A 16,215-nucleotide genomic window follows, 5' to 3' on the forward strand; every position below is an offset into this window, starting at 1 on the left:
AACACAGTTGAGTTTTGTAGTCACTTTTTAAATTTAAAAATTATAACAAAGAATTAACTATTTTATAACAAATATACACATTTACAATTATTTTGTTCGCCCTTCATATTAAATAGATAAAATTTTGATAAAAGTTGTTCAACATGCTTATTAAATTGTAATAAATACGGCACAAGTATAACAGTTTTTCACACTCTCCTCCTCTTTGCACCCATAATATATATTTCTCTAATATTTACACTACTCCATCTGCACTAGTATAATTCGTATTTTTTATTATTAAATACAATTATTTATTATCTGTTTATATTGTTTGCATTTCATAACGTCTATTCAATTCCAATTCATCCAGTTCTTGTAGTGGTGTTATATTTCTTCGTTTATATTTTAACTGCTGATAAACAGCTTTTGTTTTCTTTAAGGGTTTTAAAACTTTAATACCATAAAGGACAGCAGTGGCTAAAGCGGCAGCCGCCAAAACCATTAAAATGCCATACGCCAAATGTTCCTTTCTAGCTGGTGAACGTATATAAACTAATAGTTTATTTTCCTGCTTTATTTCAGAAGGATTTTTATTAGCTAAACAATAGTGCTCCTGTAGCAGCATGGAATTATTGAGATCTTCATATTCCGACCAATTTGGATTTAATTGAAAATTTTCTATACAAATACATTTTAAAGCTTCATTGTGATCGGCATTGATTTGTGTGCACAAAGAATAATTGGGGCAATCCAAGAGATTATCACGCGAACAAGTTTTTACTATAAAAGATCAAATACGTTTTGAATTATTTCTTTCCAAAAAGGAATTTTTGTAAACTATCATTTACTTTAGCTTACATATCACTTGTGCTTTTATTATAGCCCCCCATAAGAGAAGACATATTAAGCTTATTGTTGCAGCTCCCTTATTATTCATGTTTTTCTTGTATTATTTTAAATGTTTATTTAATAAATTTATTGTAAACTTATTTAACTGCTCAAATGTTTAGCACTTCCATATTAAAACGCTATTTTATTAATACTAAAATGCTCTTTATTTATTATTAAATATATTTTGTTATACTTGCTGCTGTTAATATGAAAAACTGTGGCATTATTCGTATTATTGGGGAAGATTTTGGTATTTTAATATTTATTTATTTGTTTAACTTCTTATCGCCTGTTATTTTGCTTTTTTATCTTATCTAGAGAGAAATTTTCTAATATTTGCTTGTAGGGTCATCTACTACATAATAAATTGAACATTTTTAAAATACTCCCGATTTTATATACAAATTATCATTTTCAGTAAATAATAGTGAAAAATGTCTTCTAGTCTATAGTCCAGACTGTAGTCTAGTCTATAGTCCATACTATACTTAAGTCCACTCTATAGTCTAGTCTATAGTCCAGTTTATAGTTTGGTCTATAGTCCAGACTATAGTTTGGTCTATAGTGCAGACTATAGTTTGGTCTATAGTGCAGACTATAGTTTGGTCTATAGTCCAGACTATAGTTTGATCTATAGTCCAGACTATAGTTTGATCTATAGTCCAGACTATAGTTTGATCTACAGTCCAGACTATAGTTTGATCTATAGTCCAGACTATAGTTTGATCTATAGTCCAGACTATAGTTTGATCTATAGTCCAGACTATAGTTTGATCTATAGTCCAGACTATAGCTTGATTTATAGTCTAGACTATAGCTTGATTTATAGTCCAGACTATAGTTTGATCTATAGTCCAGACTATAGTTTGATCTATAGTCCAGACTATAGATTGGTCTATAGTCCTGACTATAGTTTGGTCTATAGTCCAGACTATAGTTTGGTCTATAGCCCAGATTATAGTTTGGTCTATAGTTCAGATTATAGTTTGGTCTATAGTCCAGATTATAGTTTGGTCTATTGATCAGACTATAGTTTGATCTATAGTCCAGACTATAGATTGGTCTATAGTCCTGACTATAGTTTGGTATATAGTCCAGACTATAGTTTGGTTTATAGTCCAGACTATAGTTTGGTCTATATCAAGACTATATTTTGGTCTATAGTCCAGAATATAGTTTGGTCTATAGTCCAGACTATAGTCTAGTTTTTACTACAGTCCAGACTGCAGTCTAGTCTATAGTCCAGACTACAGTCTAGTATATAGGCCGGGCTGCAGTCTAGTGTATAATCAAGACTCTAGTCAATAGTCCAGACTGTAGTGTATAGTCCAGTCATAGTCCTGACAATAGTCTAGTCTATGGTCCAGACTGTAGTCTAGTCTATAGTCCAGACTGTAGTCTAGTCTATAGTCCAGACTGTAGTGTAGTCTATAGTCCACATTGTAGTCTAGTATATAGTCCAGACTGTAGTCTATAGTCCAGTCATAGTCCTGACAATAATCTAGTTTATGGTCCAAACTGTAGTCAAGTCTATAGTCCAGACTGTAGTCTAGTCTATAGTCCTGACTGTAGTGTAGTCTATAGTCCAGACTGTAGTCTAGTATATAGTCCAGACTGTAGTCTAGTATATAGTCCAGACTGTAGTCTAGTATATAGTCCAGACTGTAGTCTAGTATATAGTCCAGACTGTAGTCTAGTCTATATTATATTCTAGTCTATAGTCCAGGCTGTAGTCTAGTCTATATTCTATATAGTCCATACTGTACAGATAGGACTTTTAGTAAATATTGGGTTTTTAGTGAACAATTTATTTTAAATTAAATTGTTCACTTCAATTGAAGTGAAAAATTAGATCTATAATAAAAAAATAATTTTTTAGTTAAAAATTGGGAAAAAATTAATTTTTGGTGAAAAAAATAATTTTTAGTGAAAAATTTCATTTTGTTATCAAAAATTGGATTTTTAGTAAAAAAATTTACTTTTACTGAAAAATTTTATTTTTAGTGAAAAAATTTATTTTTAGTGAAAAATTTTATTTTTAGTGAAAAATTTTATTTTTTATCGAAAAATCAATATTAGTGTAAAATTGAATTTTTAGTAAAAATTAGATTTTTAGTGAAAAGTTTTATTTTTAGTGAAAAATGTATCGCTAAATTTCCTATTTTTAATAATTTTTTTAAAATCAGACTTAATCTGTTTTCACCTCTTAACTAAAATACAACTCTTCGCTAAAATGTCAATTGTCAACAGCTGTTCCAATTGCTGCATTATGACGTTTCACCCCTCCAATTTGTTTTGATTCCCTTTTACAATTCACATGCACTTCTTGTACCGTGTCTCCTTTAAGGCCAACACATTTAACACAAACAACAAAAAATAGTAAGAAAAAAACAACTTTGTACAAAGAAAAGTATATAATCTATTTTGGACAAAAATGCATAATTAAGTACATGTAAATTTTAATTGAAACAAACGAAAAAATCCATAATAAAACAACAAACCCGATTAGCTGACACCAAATTTAGAAAAGTGAAACGAAAATTATGAACATCAAAATATTCCAAAGAAAATATCATCCTGCTGAAGTAGTGGCCAAAATAACCTGCACAATATTACTAATCTATGCTGTGTTACCGCATCGTTTTGCCTCGCATTATGAGTACCTGGATGTGGAGGACATACCAGAAGCCTTAGTTGCTCAAGTAACCACAAATATATCACAACAACACATGGAAGAGTGTCAGTACGAGGAGATTCTCAAAGAGAATACATATATGTTTACTCCACACTATCGGGAAGAGCTGCTGAATGCGGAGGAGATTCTAGCGGGTGGTGAATATTATCCCGAGCACTGTCGTGCCCGGTTTAGTACCGCCATAATAGTGCCTTATCGGCAGCGTGAGGAGCAATTGCATAAGTTTTTAATTTACATGCATAACTATTTACGGCATCAGGATATACATTATAGAATATTTCTGATAGAACAGTACGACCAGAAACCCTTTAATAGGGCGAAACTGTTTAATATTGGCTCAATTATAGCGGCAGAACATGAATTTCCCTGCTTAGTATTGCATGACGTCGATTTGTTGCCTTTAAATTTGGGTAGTTTATATGCCTGCACCGATTTACCTCGTCACATGTGTGCTGCCTTAGATATGTGGCGTTTTCATTTACCCTATCGTGGCCTCTTTGGTGGTGTCGTTTCGATACGGACCCAACAGTTTCGCACCATAAATGGTATGTCGAATATGTACGAAGGTTGGGGTGGTGAAGATGATGATCTATTTGAACGTTTAAAGTCACGCCATATAAACATTTGCCGTTTTGCACCACAATTAAATGAGTACACCATGCTACGCCATAAACCTGAGAAGAAAAATGAAAATCGTGTGGAACTTTTACGTTCGGGAGCTTTACGTTTCAATACGGATGGTTTAAATTCTTTAGTTTATACGGAAAAGGGTCGTCGTATTCATAGTTTATTTACGCATATTTTGGTTCAAACATAAGTTGGACTAAGTGGGTGTCAGGGGGAGAGAGAGATTAACCATTTAGTATTTTTGAAATTATTGTTAATTAGGAGGTTAATTTGTGGTGTTGAAGCTTTAAAGGTGAGTAAATTAAAATTCCATGATTTTGACGAGAAGTTATTTTTTATAGAAATTTAAAATAAGCAACAGAATTTGATAGAAATAGATCTGACTATAGTCTAGTCTATATTTAGTCTGTAGTCCAGATTATAGTCTAGTTTATTGCTTAGAGTCTAAACAATAAACTACAGTGTAAACTTTAGACTGTCGTCTAATGTATAGTACTGTCTATAGTCTAGTCTGTACTCCAGACTATAGTCTAATCTATAGTCCAGATTATAGTTTAATCTACAGTCCTGACTATAGACTAATCTATAGGCCAGACTATAGTCTAATCTATAGGTTAGACTATAGTATAATTTATAGTCCAGACTATAGACTAATCTATAGGCCAGACTCTAGTCTAATCTATAGGCCAGACTATAGTCTAAACTATAGTCCAAACCATAGTCTGACTACATAATATATAGTCTAGTCTATAGTATAGTATATAATCCAGATTATAGTCTAGTCTACAGTTCAGACTATAGCCTAGTCTATAGTTCAGACTATAGCCTAGTTTATAGTTCAGACTATAGGTCAGTCTATAGTCTAGTCTATAGTCTAGTCTATAGTCTAGTCTATAGTCTAGTCTATAGTCTAGTCTATAGTCTAGTCTATAGTCTAGTCTATAGTCTAGTCTATAGTCTAGTCTATAGTCTAGTCTATAGTCTAGTCTAGTCTAGTATAGTCTAGTCTATAGTCTAGTCTATAGTCTAGTCTATAGTCTAGTCTATAGTCTAGTCTATAGTCTAGTCTATAGTCTAGTCTATAGTCTAGTCTATAGTCTAGTCTATAGTCTAGTCTATAGTCTAGTCTATAGTCTAGTCTATAGTCTAGTCTATAGTCTAGTCTATAGTCTAGTCTATAGTCTAGTCTATAGTCTAGTCTATAGTCTAGTCTATAGTCTAGTCTATAGTCTAGTCTATAGTCTAGTCTATAGTCTAGTCTATAGTCCAGTCTATAGTCTAGTCTATAGTCTAGTCTATAGTCCAGTCTATAGTCTAGTCTATAGTTCTGTCTTTAGTCTAGTTTATATTTCAGACTATAGACTAACCTATAGTTATTTTCATAGTTACGTTTATAGTTCAGAATATAGGCTCTACTCTAGTCCATAGCATACATTTCTATAATAAAGCTTAACTATCATGGCATTAGGACTCCTTTAAAACTCAAAACAACCAAATTAACCTAAAATAAATATACCTCGTAAGTATTTCTTTTTTACTAATAATTATAAAAGAATTTTTTTGTAAACATTTTTTAAGCTTATAAAAAACACAACATACACACAAACTCTATCTAGTCTGTGCTTCTTTGTAAATAGTAATTTATTTAAAACAAAAGAATTTATTTTTAAAATATGTTTTTTTTAAGAAAAGTGTTCACATTATGAAATGTAACAAATCTTCCAATAGAAATTTTCAGTGAAGCAAATAACCGTTTAAAGACATAATTTATTAAACTATTTTCACTTTTTTATTTGTAGTTAACATATAAATTAATTAAGCTTTAATAGAGAACGAATAAAGTAAATAAATAAAAGAAATTCTAAACAAAATTAGGTAAATTTTTAAAACGACATCAAAAAGAAAACGAAGATAAAACGATGACTTTTTTTAAATTGTTTTAAATTTAAAACAGGCATTGTTGCAAGGGTTTGCAGGTCTAACCGGCAAACGAAAGTTTTATAGTGATCATTTTTATTATTAGCAAAGTATAATAATTTCTTTAAATAAAATGATAACAATTAAAAGTAAAAAAATATAAATTGAAAGAATAAACAAATTATAAAAAAAACAACAAATACTTAATGCAAACGAAGGCAATAACACAGAAAATAAATGAAAAATATATGAAAAAAAGCTATAAATTTAAAATTTGTTTTATTAGATACAAATGGTGGAAACGGTGTAAGTATAAAAACAACTTTACAAATAGTTATTTTACCAAAAAATTAAAAAAGCTTTTTTCCAAAAAAATCGTCTTAAATTTAAACAACTTTGAAGAAAAAATCTTACGAAAATGCTTTATTTTATAAGAAAAATATTTGACTAAAAAAGCTTTTAATAAAAAGATTTTAGTAAAAAAAATTTGAAAAACAATGATTAGTAAAAAAGCTTATTTTGTGAAAAAATATCTAATGAAAAGTTTTATTTTATAAGAAAAAGTTTGAAATACAAAAATTTAGTAAAAAACTTTTAATAAAAAGGTTTTTATTAAAAAAAGCTTCTGGAAAACAACTTTGAAAAAAGCTCTTTATTAATATATACCTCAAAAAAAGCTTTTATAAAAATAATTTTACAAAGAAGCGCATTCAGCAAAAAACCTTTTTAATAAGAGATTTTATAATAAAAGCTTTTTTAATAAAAGGTTTTTTAAAAGTTTTTTCCATAAACTTTTTTTACTAAAAACATATTAGCAAAAGCTTTTTACAATACTTTTTTATTTATAAAATTTTATCTCATAAAACGAAGCTTTTTCATAAGAAGAGCTATACTTTATATTTCTAAAGGTTTATCTCATAAAACAAAGCTTTTTCATAAGAGCTTTTAAAAATTTTTACCAAAAAGCTTTTCTTGAAAATTTTTTCAATGTAAATATATAAAAGATTTTATACAAAAAGCTTTTTTAATAAAAGTTTTTTTTTCAATAAACTTTATTAGCAAAATCTTTTTACTATACTTTTTTATTTCCAAAAGTTTATCTCATAAAACAAAGCTTTTTCAGAGCTTTTAATTTTTTTAACAAAAAGCTTTTCTTGTTAATACCATTATTAAATGTAAGTTATAATTGTTAGAAAAAGCTTTTTTACTATACTTTTTATTTCTAAAAGTTTTTCTCATAAAACAAAGCTTTTTCATAAGAGGAGCTTTTCAAGTATAATTTATTATTAATATCATATAAAAAGCTTTTTACAAAAATACTGTTTTTATAAGTCTTTATTTATTAAAAAAAAGCTATGAAATGTTTTTTAAAAAAGCTTTTTTCATCAAAAAAGTGTTTTTGGTCCAAATAATTTTTTACAGAGATGTTTTTGTAAAATTTGCAAAATTTTTTATTAAAAGCTTTGTCCAAAAAGCTTTTTAAAAAAGTTTATAATTAAAAGCTTTTTTATTGAAATCTTTTGTAATTAATGTTTTTCAACATAATTTTTTTACTGAAAGCTTTATTAGTTAAGCTTTTTGAATAAAAATAATTTTTATTAAAAGCTTTTTTCTAGAAGCATTTTTATAAAAGCTTTATTTGTTTTATTTGTAAAAGCTTTCTAGTAAAAGCTATTTTATTATTTTTTAATGAAAGCTTCCGCTTTTTATAAAAAACATTTTTCCAGAAGCTGTTTTTGCCAAAGCTTTTTCACTAACAGACTTTTTTCCAGAAGCTTTCTTTTTATAAAAGCTTATTCACTAAATGCTTTATATGTAAAAGCTTTTCAATTTAAAGTTTTTTCCTTTTTTATACCGAAAGCTTTTGTTTTTTTACAAAACCAGCTTTATCGCAAGAAAAAGCTTTTCTACGAAAACAGTTTTTTCAAAATAAAAAAACGTTTTTACAAAAAAAGGTTTTTTAATAGAAATTTTTTGCAAAAAATTTTAAATCAATCGGAGATTTTTTAAAACCAATATTTTACATAAATCGGTTGTCAATTGTGGACTTTTTTTTTAGAAAATTTTACATCAATCGGAAATCTTTTTAAGCTCAAAAATTCTTCTTCTGTTAGGGACTATCTATGAGGCCTATTTTTCAAAATATATAAAAACATGTACTCACCCTTAAACCAGCATTAAGTCGGCAATAAAACCCGAATGTTGATTGTTGACTTAAAATGGAATGTTGATTGATGTTAAGAATGTTGAATGTTGCTTGATGTAATAATAATGAAAATGATTGAAATGTTCCTGAAGATGTTTTGCAAATGTTGTTGACATACAATAGCATTTAATTACTTTTTTTTTTTAATATTTATTTTTTTACTTTTGATTAAAATATACAATTTGTTAATTGATTTTAACTACACTACAAAAAAATTGTTTTGAATAAAATGTTTCGTTTTGTTTTTATCATAGTATAATGATATATATTTATATATAATAAATTACGATATAGTTTAAGGTTTATTTGTTTAAAACCTAATTTCAACACATTTTTAAATTGTTTACTAAAGAACAAATTTTAAAATTATGTTAAAAATTAGTTAATAAACAAATAAAACCTTAGTTTGTTAAGTTGTTTTTAAATAAATTAAATAGTGAAAACATGTATATATCAAACACACACACTTTTACTTTTAAACATTATTAAAAAATTAATGTTCAAAAAATGTAAAATATTAGACAATTTCTAATATTTTTTAAACACTAGAGAAACAAAAATGAGAACATTTATAAAAGAGTTTCTTACAGAGCAGCATACACTTTTAAAAATAAAAAAAAACAAATCATCACTTAATTAATTTAATAAATATATAGTTAAGATATTCTTAGGGGAATGTTGTTAGTTTCTTTGACACAATATGTTTTCTTTTTTGTTTGTTTGTTTGTTTTTCATAATAGAATAAATCACAAGAAGTTTTATATTTAACCAACCATTAATAATGTCTCTTTAAAGAAATGTATTATATTTCTTTTAATTCAAAAAACTCAAAATATCTTGTTGACTCAAGGTATTGAAATTGTTGGAATCATGAGATTGAGCATTCGTTGTAGCCGTTGTTTGAGGCATTAGGGGAGCCATACTAGAATTGGAATTCATTAAAGAATTCATAGACATGGCATTATTGCCCATAAGCGGAGTATTGGCATTTGTTTTCATCGCTTGATAACCCACTGGATATATATAATCAACAGTAGGCTTTTGTAAGGTATAAGTATTGGCTTGTGTATTTGAGTTGTTGTGTTGCAGTTGCTGTTGTTTTTGTTTGCTATTACCAAAGGGATCTAAATCATCGAGCGAAGAGAATGCATTGTTGCCGGTTGAGTTGTTATTTGGGGTCGTTAATGCGTTTGTTGCTGTTGTTGAGGGTGGTGGTAATTGATGATTCATTACTAATGGATTGGCACTGTGCCAATTGTTGGCATTTGTTTGTTGCCAATTGTTGGTGTTAGAGTTATCGTTGCTATTGGTATTGTAGGGATTGTTGACTGGTTTGGAGATATTGTTGCTATTGGACATATTCGAAAGATTTGAAGTCATAAGTGAAGATAATATGTCCGGTTTGGCTGTGGTACTATGGGCAATTCTGTAATGGAAGAAATAAAATATTAATAGATTAGTAAAAGCAGTTTTTATTACAAATTTTTACATATTCTTTTAAGTCTAGTGAAAAGTATAGTATAGTCTATAGGTTAGTCTTCAGTCTAGTCTATAGTCTAGTATATTATCTAGTCTATAGTCTATTATATAGTTTTGTCTGTAGTCTAGTCTACAGTCTAGTCTATAGTCTAGTCTATAGTATAGTCTATTGTATAGTCTACAGTCTAGTCTATAGTCTAGTCTTTAGTCTAGTCCATAGTCTAGTCTATAGTCTAATCTATAGTCTAGTCTATAGTCTAGTCTATAGTCTAGTCTATAGTCTAGTCTATAGTCTAGTCTATAGTCTAGTCTATAGTCTAGTCTATAGTCTAGTCTATAACCTAGTCTATAGTCTAGTCTATAACCTAGTCTATAGCCTAGTCTATAGTCTAGTCTATAGTCTAGTCTATAGTCTAGTCTATAACCTAGTCTATAGCCTAGTCAATAGTCTAGTCTATAGTCTATTCTACTGTCTAGTCTATAGTCTAGTATATAGTCTAGTCCATAGTCTAGTCTATAGTCTATTCTACTGTCTAGTCAATAGTCTAGTATATAGTCTAGTCCATAGTCTAGTCTATAGTCTAGTCTGTAGTCTAGTTTATAGCCTAGTTTATAGTCTAGTCTATAGTCTAGTCCATAGTCTAGTCTATAGTCTAGTCTATAGTCTAGTCTATAGTCTAGTCTATTGTCTAGTCTATAGTCTATTCTACTGTCTAGTATATAGTCTAGTCCATAGTCTAGTCCATAGTCTAGTCTATAGTCTAGTCTATAGTCTAGTCTATAGTCTAGTCTGTAGTCTATTCTATAGTTTAGTCTATAGTTTAGTCTATAGTCAAATCTGTAGTCTAGTCTATAGTCTAGTCTATAGTCTAGTCTATAGTCTAGTCTATAGTTTAGTCTATAGTCTAGTCTATAGTCTAGTCTATAGTCTAGTCTATAGTCTAGTCTATAGTCTAGTCTATAGTCTAGTCTATAGTCTAGTCTATAGTCTAGTCTATAGTCTAGTCTGTAGTCTATTCTATAGTTTAGTCTATAGTTTAGTCTATAGTCAAATCTGTAGTCTAGTCTATAGTCTAGTCTATAGTTTAGTCTATAGTCTAGTCTATAGTCTAGTCTATAGTCTATAGTCTAGTCTATAGTGTAGTCTATAGTCTAGTCTACAGTCTAGTCTATAGTCTAGTCTATAGTCTAGTCTATAGTCTAGTCTATAGTCTAGTCTATAGTTTAGTCTATAGTCTAGTCTATAGTCTAGTCTATAGTCTAGTCTATAGTCTAGTCTATAGTCTAGTCTATAGTCTAGTCTATAGTATAGTCTACAATATAGTCTACAGTCTAGTCTATAGTCTAGTCTATAGTCTAGTCCATAGTCTAGTCCAGAGTCTAGTCCATAGTCTAGTCCATAGTCTAGACTAGACTATAGACTAGACTATAGACTAGACTATAGACTAGACTATAGACTAGACTACAGATTAGACTATAGACTAAACTACAGAATAGACTACAGACTAGACTATAGACTAGACTATAGACTAGACTATAGACTAGACTATGGACTAGACTATGGACTAGACTATGGACTAGACTATATACTAGACTATAGACTAGACAGTAGAATAGACTATAGACTAGACTATAGTCTAATCTATAGTCTAGTCTATAGTCTAGTCTATAGCCTAGTCTATAGTCTAGTCTATAGTCTAGTCTATAGTCTAGTCTATAGTCTAGTCTATAGTCTAGTCTATAGTCTAGTCCATAGTCTAGTCCATAGTCTAGTCTATAGTCTAGTCTATAGTCTAGTCTATAGTCTAGTCTGTAGTCTATTCTATAGTTTAGTCTATAGTTTAGTCTATAGTCTAGTCTATAGTCTAGTCTATAGTCTAGTCTATAGTCTAGTCTATAGTCTAGTCTATAGTCTAGTCTATAGTCTAGTCTATAGTCTAGTCTATAGTCTTGTCTATAGTCTAGTCTATAGTCTAGTCTATAGTCTAGTCTATAGTCTAGTCTATAGTCTAGTCTATAGTCTAGTCTATAGTCTAGTCTATAGTCTAGTCTATAGTCTTGTCTATAGTCTAGTCTATAGTCTTGTCTATAGTCTAGTCTATAGTGTAGTCTATAGCCTAGTCTATAGTCTAGTCTATAGTCTAGTCTATAGTCTAGTCTATAGTCTAGTCTATAACCTAGTCTATAGCCTAGTCTATAGTCTAGTCTATAGTCTAGTCTATAGTCTAGTCTATAGCCTAGTCTATAGTCTAGTCTATAGTCTAGTCTATAGTCTATTCTATAGTCTAGTCTATAGTCTATTCTACTGTCTAGTCTATAGTCTAGTCTATAGTCTAGTATATAGTCTAGTCCATAGTCTAGTCCATAGTCTAGTCTATAGTCTAGTCTATAGTCTAGTCTATAGTCTAGTCTATAGTCTAGTCTGTAGTCTATTCTATAGTTTAGTCTATAGTTTAGTCTATAGTCAAATCTGTAGTCTAGTCTATAGTCTAGTCTATAATCTAGTCTATAGTCTAGTCTATAGTCTAGTCTATAGTCTAGTCTATAGTCTAGTCTATAGTCTAGTCTATAGTCTAGTCTATAGTCTAGTCTATAGTCTAGTCTATAGTCTAGTCTATAGTCTGTCTATAGTCTAGTCTATAGTCTAGTCTATAGTCTAGTCTATAGTCTAGTCTATAGTCTAGTCTATAGTCTAGTCTATAGTATAGTCTATAGTCTAGTCTATAGTCTAGTCTATAGTCTAGTCTATAGTTTAGTCTATAGTCTAGTCTATAGTCTGTCTATAGTCTAGTCTATAGTCTAGTCTATAGTGTAGTTATAGTCTAGTCTATAGTGTAGTCTAGTCTATAGTCTAGTCTATAGTCTAGTCTATAGTTCTAGTCTATAGTTAGTCTATGGTCTAGTGTATAGTCTAGTATATAGTCTAGTCTGTAGTCTAGTCTATAGTATAGTCTATAGTATAGTTCTAGCTTATAGTCTAGTCTATTAGTTCTAGTCTATAGTCTAGTCCCTATAGTCTAGTATAGTCTAGTCTATAGTCTAGTTCTATAGTCTAGTCTCATAGTCTAGTCTATAGTCAGTCTATAGTCTAGTCTATAGTCTAGTCTATAGTCCTAGTCTATAGTCTAGTCTATAGTATAGTTCCTATAGTCTAGTCTAGTCTATATTAGTCTATAGTTAGTCTATAGTCTAGTCTATAGTCTAGTCTATAGTTCTGCCTAGAGTCTAGTCTCTAATATGTACTCTAGTCTATATTCACTTACTTTACTTGTTCCTTGGGTTACTTCAACGCAGATTATTAGAGCTGGCAGTCACCGTTTGAAGTTTTATTATTTGAAGATTGACTTATAGAGAAACCCGAAAACATATCATCGTTGTACTAACAGCCCCGCCAGACTTAAGGGAAGATTTCTCCAATTCACTAGCCAAAATTTCGGAGGCGTCTTTAGGTCTACAAGAAAAATATATTCAATAAATTTAATATTTAAAGCCCACAAAAACTTACTTATTATCTCTTTGAATGGTAGACAATTGCTCCAGTTTTTCTCGTTGTTCCTTTTCCACACGAGAAAACATTTCCTTAATCAAAGCGACAATGGTATTGAATTGAGCAATAGTTAAACCATTTTCCACACTTAAAGGAACCAAAAATGGTATACACTTATGAGCCATAACATCTTTGGTAATGCCCAATTTGGTATTGGTCATGGCGATTTTATAAATACCTTTAAGAAATCAAATTTAATTAGAAAACTACTTTTAATAAATAAAAAATAGTAAATAATACCTATTATAGCCATAACAATGGCCGGTTCACGACTTTGTATTTGCTGTAAAAATGGTAATATCTCATCCAAAACCAACCATTTATCTAAATTTTCCAATAGTTTGCCAATAGATATTAAACAATTGACTTTCACCGAAACATTGCTGCTCATCAAACATAATTTCTTTATTCTGGGTATAACAGCATTTTTCATGGCATTATAATCGATTAGTGTAGAAAATGTGGGTAAAACATTTAGACACAACTCCTGTATCTGTGGCATATCACACTCCAGCGAACGATAGAGTAGAGGCAGTACATGTAGTTTTACCTCTTCGGCTGGTGTTAGTTTCAGTAGTAAATCCATTTTTTGCATAAAAATCAATAGAATTTGTATGGGATCGGTGAGTTTAAAGATCGGTTTAAGGTGGGGTAGGATATGGTCACAGTATTCTTTTTGGCTGCTCATTTCGGCAATAAGTAAAACATTGGGCAATACAAAAGGTATCATGGGTGAATTGACAAATTCCTTAACTAGATAGGGTAGTATGGAGTGGAGATTGACACGATGCGGTAGAGTGGGTATAATTTGGGGGAGTCCTTTATAGAATTTAGATTTTTGTAGATTATCCCATTGGTAGAGAGAATCCAAATAGCTGAGAGTTTTAACGCCAACATCATGGAAATAGGTGACCTGAAAGAAAAGGTTTAGCGAGTTGATTTTAGAAGAAACTTTGTAAATATTTAAAGTGCCAAAGTTTACTACAATTTTTACCAAAATTATCAAGTACTTTTTCACAAGAAAATGTCTTTATCCTAGATCTAGTCTATATTCTAGTCGATGGTCTTTTGTTCAGTTTTCAGTCTATAGAAGAAATTCTACAGAAGAAACTAGTCTAGTCTATAATACCAAGTTCTTTTTATACCAAAAAGTTCCAGGTACTAAATATTTATCTATACCACCCATAATTACCCTCCCTTCATTTACCTCTTTTAATTCATGCAATTTCGGCCTTAAATGTGGACTAGGATGCAGCAAAGCCTTTACACTCTCCGTCAATTCGCTGGGCACCACATTCATGGGTGGATATTTACGTTGATTCAATTCGTTGGCATACCTTCTAAAGGCACTATAATCGTTGCCAAACATTTTCATGGGTTTACCCGAGTAAATGGTGAAAACAAGCACACCCAAAGCAAACAGATCACTATCTGTCGAATTGATATTATTTAAGGCAATTTCGGGAGCACAATACTCCAAAGACGGTTGGGCGAGCATGTGTATCGAAGTAGAGTACTCCTTGCAAGGCCAATAGGGTTTACCATCTGGTTGCGGTTGATTGGCTACACAAAAATCAAAACCAAACAATTTCCAAGAACGATTTTTATTAATCACTATCGTCTCGGCGCAAATATTGCGATGTACAATTTTGGCATCGTTGTGTAAGAATTGCAAACCATCGAATAGCTGCAGTAAACCATGGCGTATTTCAACATCATACAACTTCTTTTCCGCCCTAACTTGATCACCCACTACATTGGCCAGTGAAGCGAAAACAGGTTCGGTGGCAAAAGCCAATGAGTCACGACTCTCTTCGAGCGGATGTTGCACCGTCAAGACATGAGGATGTCTTATTTTCGTTAACTGTTGCACACCTCGGCGCATTGATTCCAATATGGCCTCTTTATCCTCCTTTGACCAACGATCCAATGATTTCTTTTCGAATACAAAGACAGAGACTTCCTGTTTGGTGGATTTCTTAAAGCCATTATAAACTTTCCATAACAAACCACTGCCAGCGGTGCAGGTTTGTTCTAGGACCTCATATTCACGGGTTACATTATTGCCAGGCAATACACCCGACAGCTGGGAGACGGTGGTGTGAACCGTAGAATAGAATTTATTTATAACATCCATTTTATATGATTAATTTTATTGTGGGAGCGGTTTTTAATGTTAAAAAATTATTGCACTTTATTTTTTTAAGGATTAACAAACTTTTTCTTTATTTTTTAAGGGTAAATTGCTTAAAAATTTTCACTTTTAAAGCAAAATTTTCCTTTTTTATTGTTTTTCCTTATATTTTTTCTTCACACAAATCAATATTTGTTTGAAAGGTGTATGTTCAGTGAGAGTGTAAAATGAAAAGAGAGTGAGATATGGTGTATGTTTGGCAAAGTAAGAGATAATACAGTTTTTTGTTATGGTAATACAGTTAATAATGTTGACATATCAAATATTTATTAAAGACATAAACCTTTAAAAAAATTAATACAAAGGTTTTTTTATTAAAAGTTTTTGTTAAATTGCTTTATGCTTATTGTGGGTGTGCTTTTTTTAACGGCAAAAGTGAGAGACTTTGAGTGATTAAGTATAACAGCCAATTGACATAATGTTGTTATTTTTCTAATATGGCAATGCTGTACAAAATGTTTACAAACAACAAACAAACGATTTAAGACACAAACCTTAAAAACGTTTAATTTAAATTTCTTAAATGAAAGGCAATTTTTTCTTAAAATTTATAGTTTAAATAAGAATTTTTAACTAAAAACTGAATTTTCATACAATTATATATAATAATATTTTGTTTTAAAATAAAAAACAGCTAAATTTTAGAAAATGTTTACATTTTTAAATTAACATTTTCT

The 16,215-nt window shown here is 30.1% G+C and overlaps 3 protein-coding genes across 3 annotated transcripts; 1 reads left to right on the forward strand and 2 right to left on the reverse strand.

Moving 5' to 3' along the window:
• Positions 1 to 58: 58 nt before the first annotated feature.
• On the reverse strand, positions 59 to 1,094 carry LOC119611163. The gene is made up of 3 exons (XM_037966663.1): positions 841 to 1,094; positions 301 to 762; positions 59 to 249 (listed from the first exon to the last, which is right to left on the reverse strand). The coding sequence occupies exons 1-2, from the start codon at positions 917 to 919 to the stop codon at positions 305 to 307; spliced, it is 537 nt and encodes a 178-aa protein (XP_037822591.1). The 5' UTR covers positions 920 to 1,094; the 3' UTR covers positions 59 to 249; positions 301 to 304.
• A 2,088-nt stretch (positions 1,095 to 3,182) lies between these two features.
• LOC119611162 (beta-1,4-galactosyltransferase 4) lies at positions 3,183 to 4,814 on the forward strand. Its single transcript, XM_037966662.1, has one exon. The coding sequence runs from the start codon at positions 3,417 to 3,419 to the stop codon at positions 4,383 to 4,385; it is 969 nt and encodes a 322-aa protein (XP_037822590.1). The 5' UTR covers positions 3,183 to 3,416; the 3' UTR covers positions 4,386 to 4,814.
• A 3,923-nt stretch (positions 4,815 to 8,737) lies between these two features.
• LOC119611156 (SCY1-like protein 2) lies at positions 8,738 to 15,693 on the reverse strand. The gene is given in 6 exon segments (XM_037966652.1): positions 8,738 to 9,744; positions 13,061 to 13,175; positions 13,178 to 13,248; positions 13,303 to 13,522; positions 13,585 to 14,257; positions 14,552 to 15,693. Coding segments are annotated over 6 exon segments (2,622 nt in total). The 5' UTR covers positions 15,482 to 15,693; the 3' UTR covers positions 8,738 to 9,131.
• Between the last annotated feature and the right edge of the window lie 522 nt (positions 15,694 to 16,215).

Source organism: Lucilia sericata, unplaced genomic scaffold (genome assembly GCF_015586225.1).
Source record: "Lucilia sericata isolate MDLA Ls3-8-SP2 unplaced genomic scaffold, ASM1558622v1 Contig001381F_arrow, whole genome shotgun sequence".
Classification (NCBI taxonomy): domain Eukaryota; kingdom Metazoa; phylum Arthropoda; class Insecta; order Diptera; family Calliphoridae; genus Lucilia; species Lucilia sericata.

Coding starts and splice junctions, on each gene's coding strand:
- LOC119611162 (XM_037966662.1), top strand. CDS start 3,417: ATGAACATCAAAATATTCCAAAGAAAATATCATCCTGCTGAAGTAGTG.
- LOC119611163 (XM_037966663.1), bottom strand. CDS start 919: ATGAATAATAAGGGAGCTGCAACAATAAGCTTAATATGTCTTCTCTTA. Junction 763..840: donor AATAAAAGCACAAGTGATAT/GTAAGCTAAAGT, acceptor GATCTTTTATAG/TAAAAACTTGTTCGCGTGAT.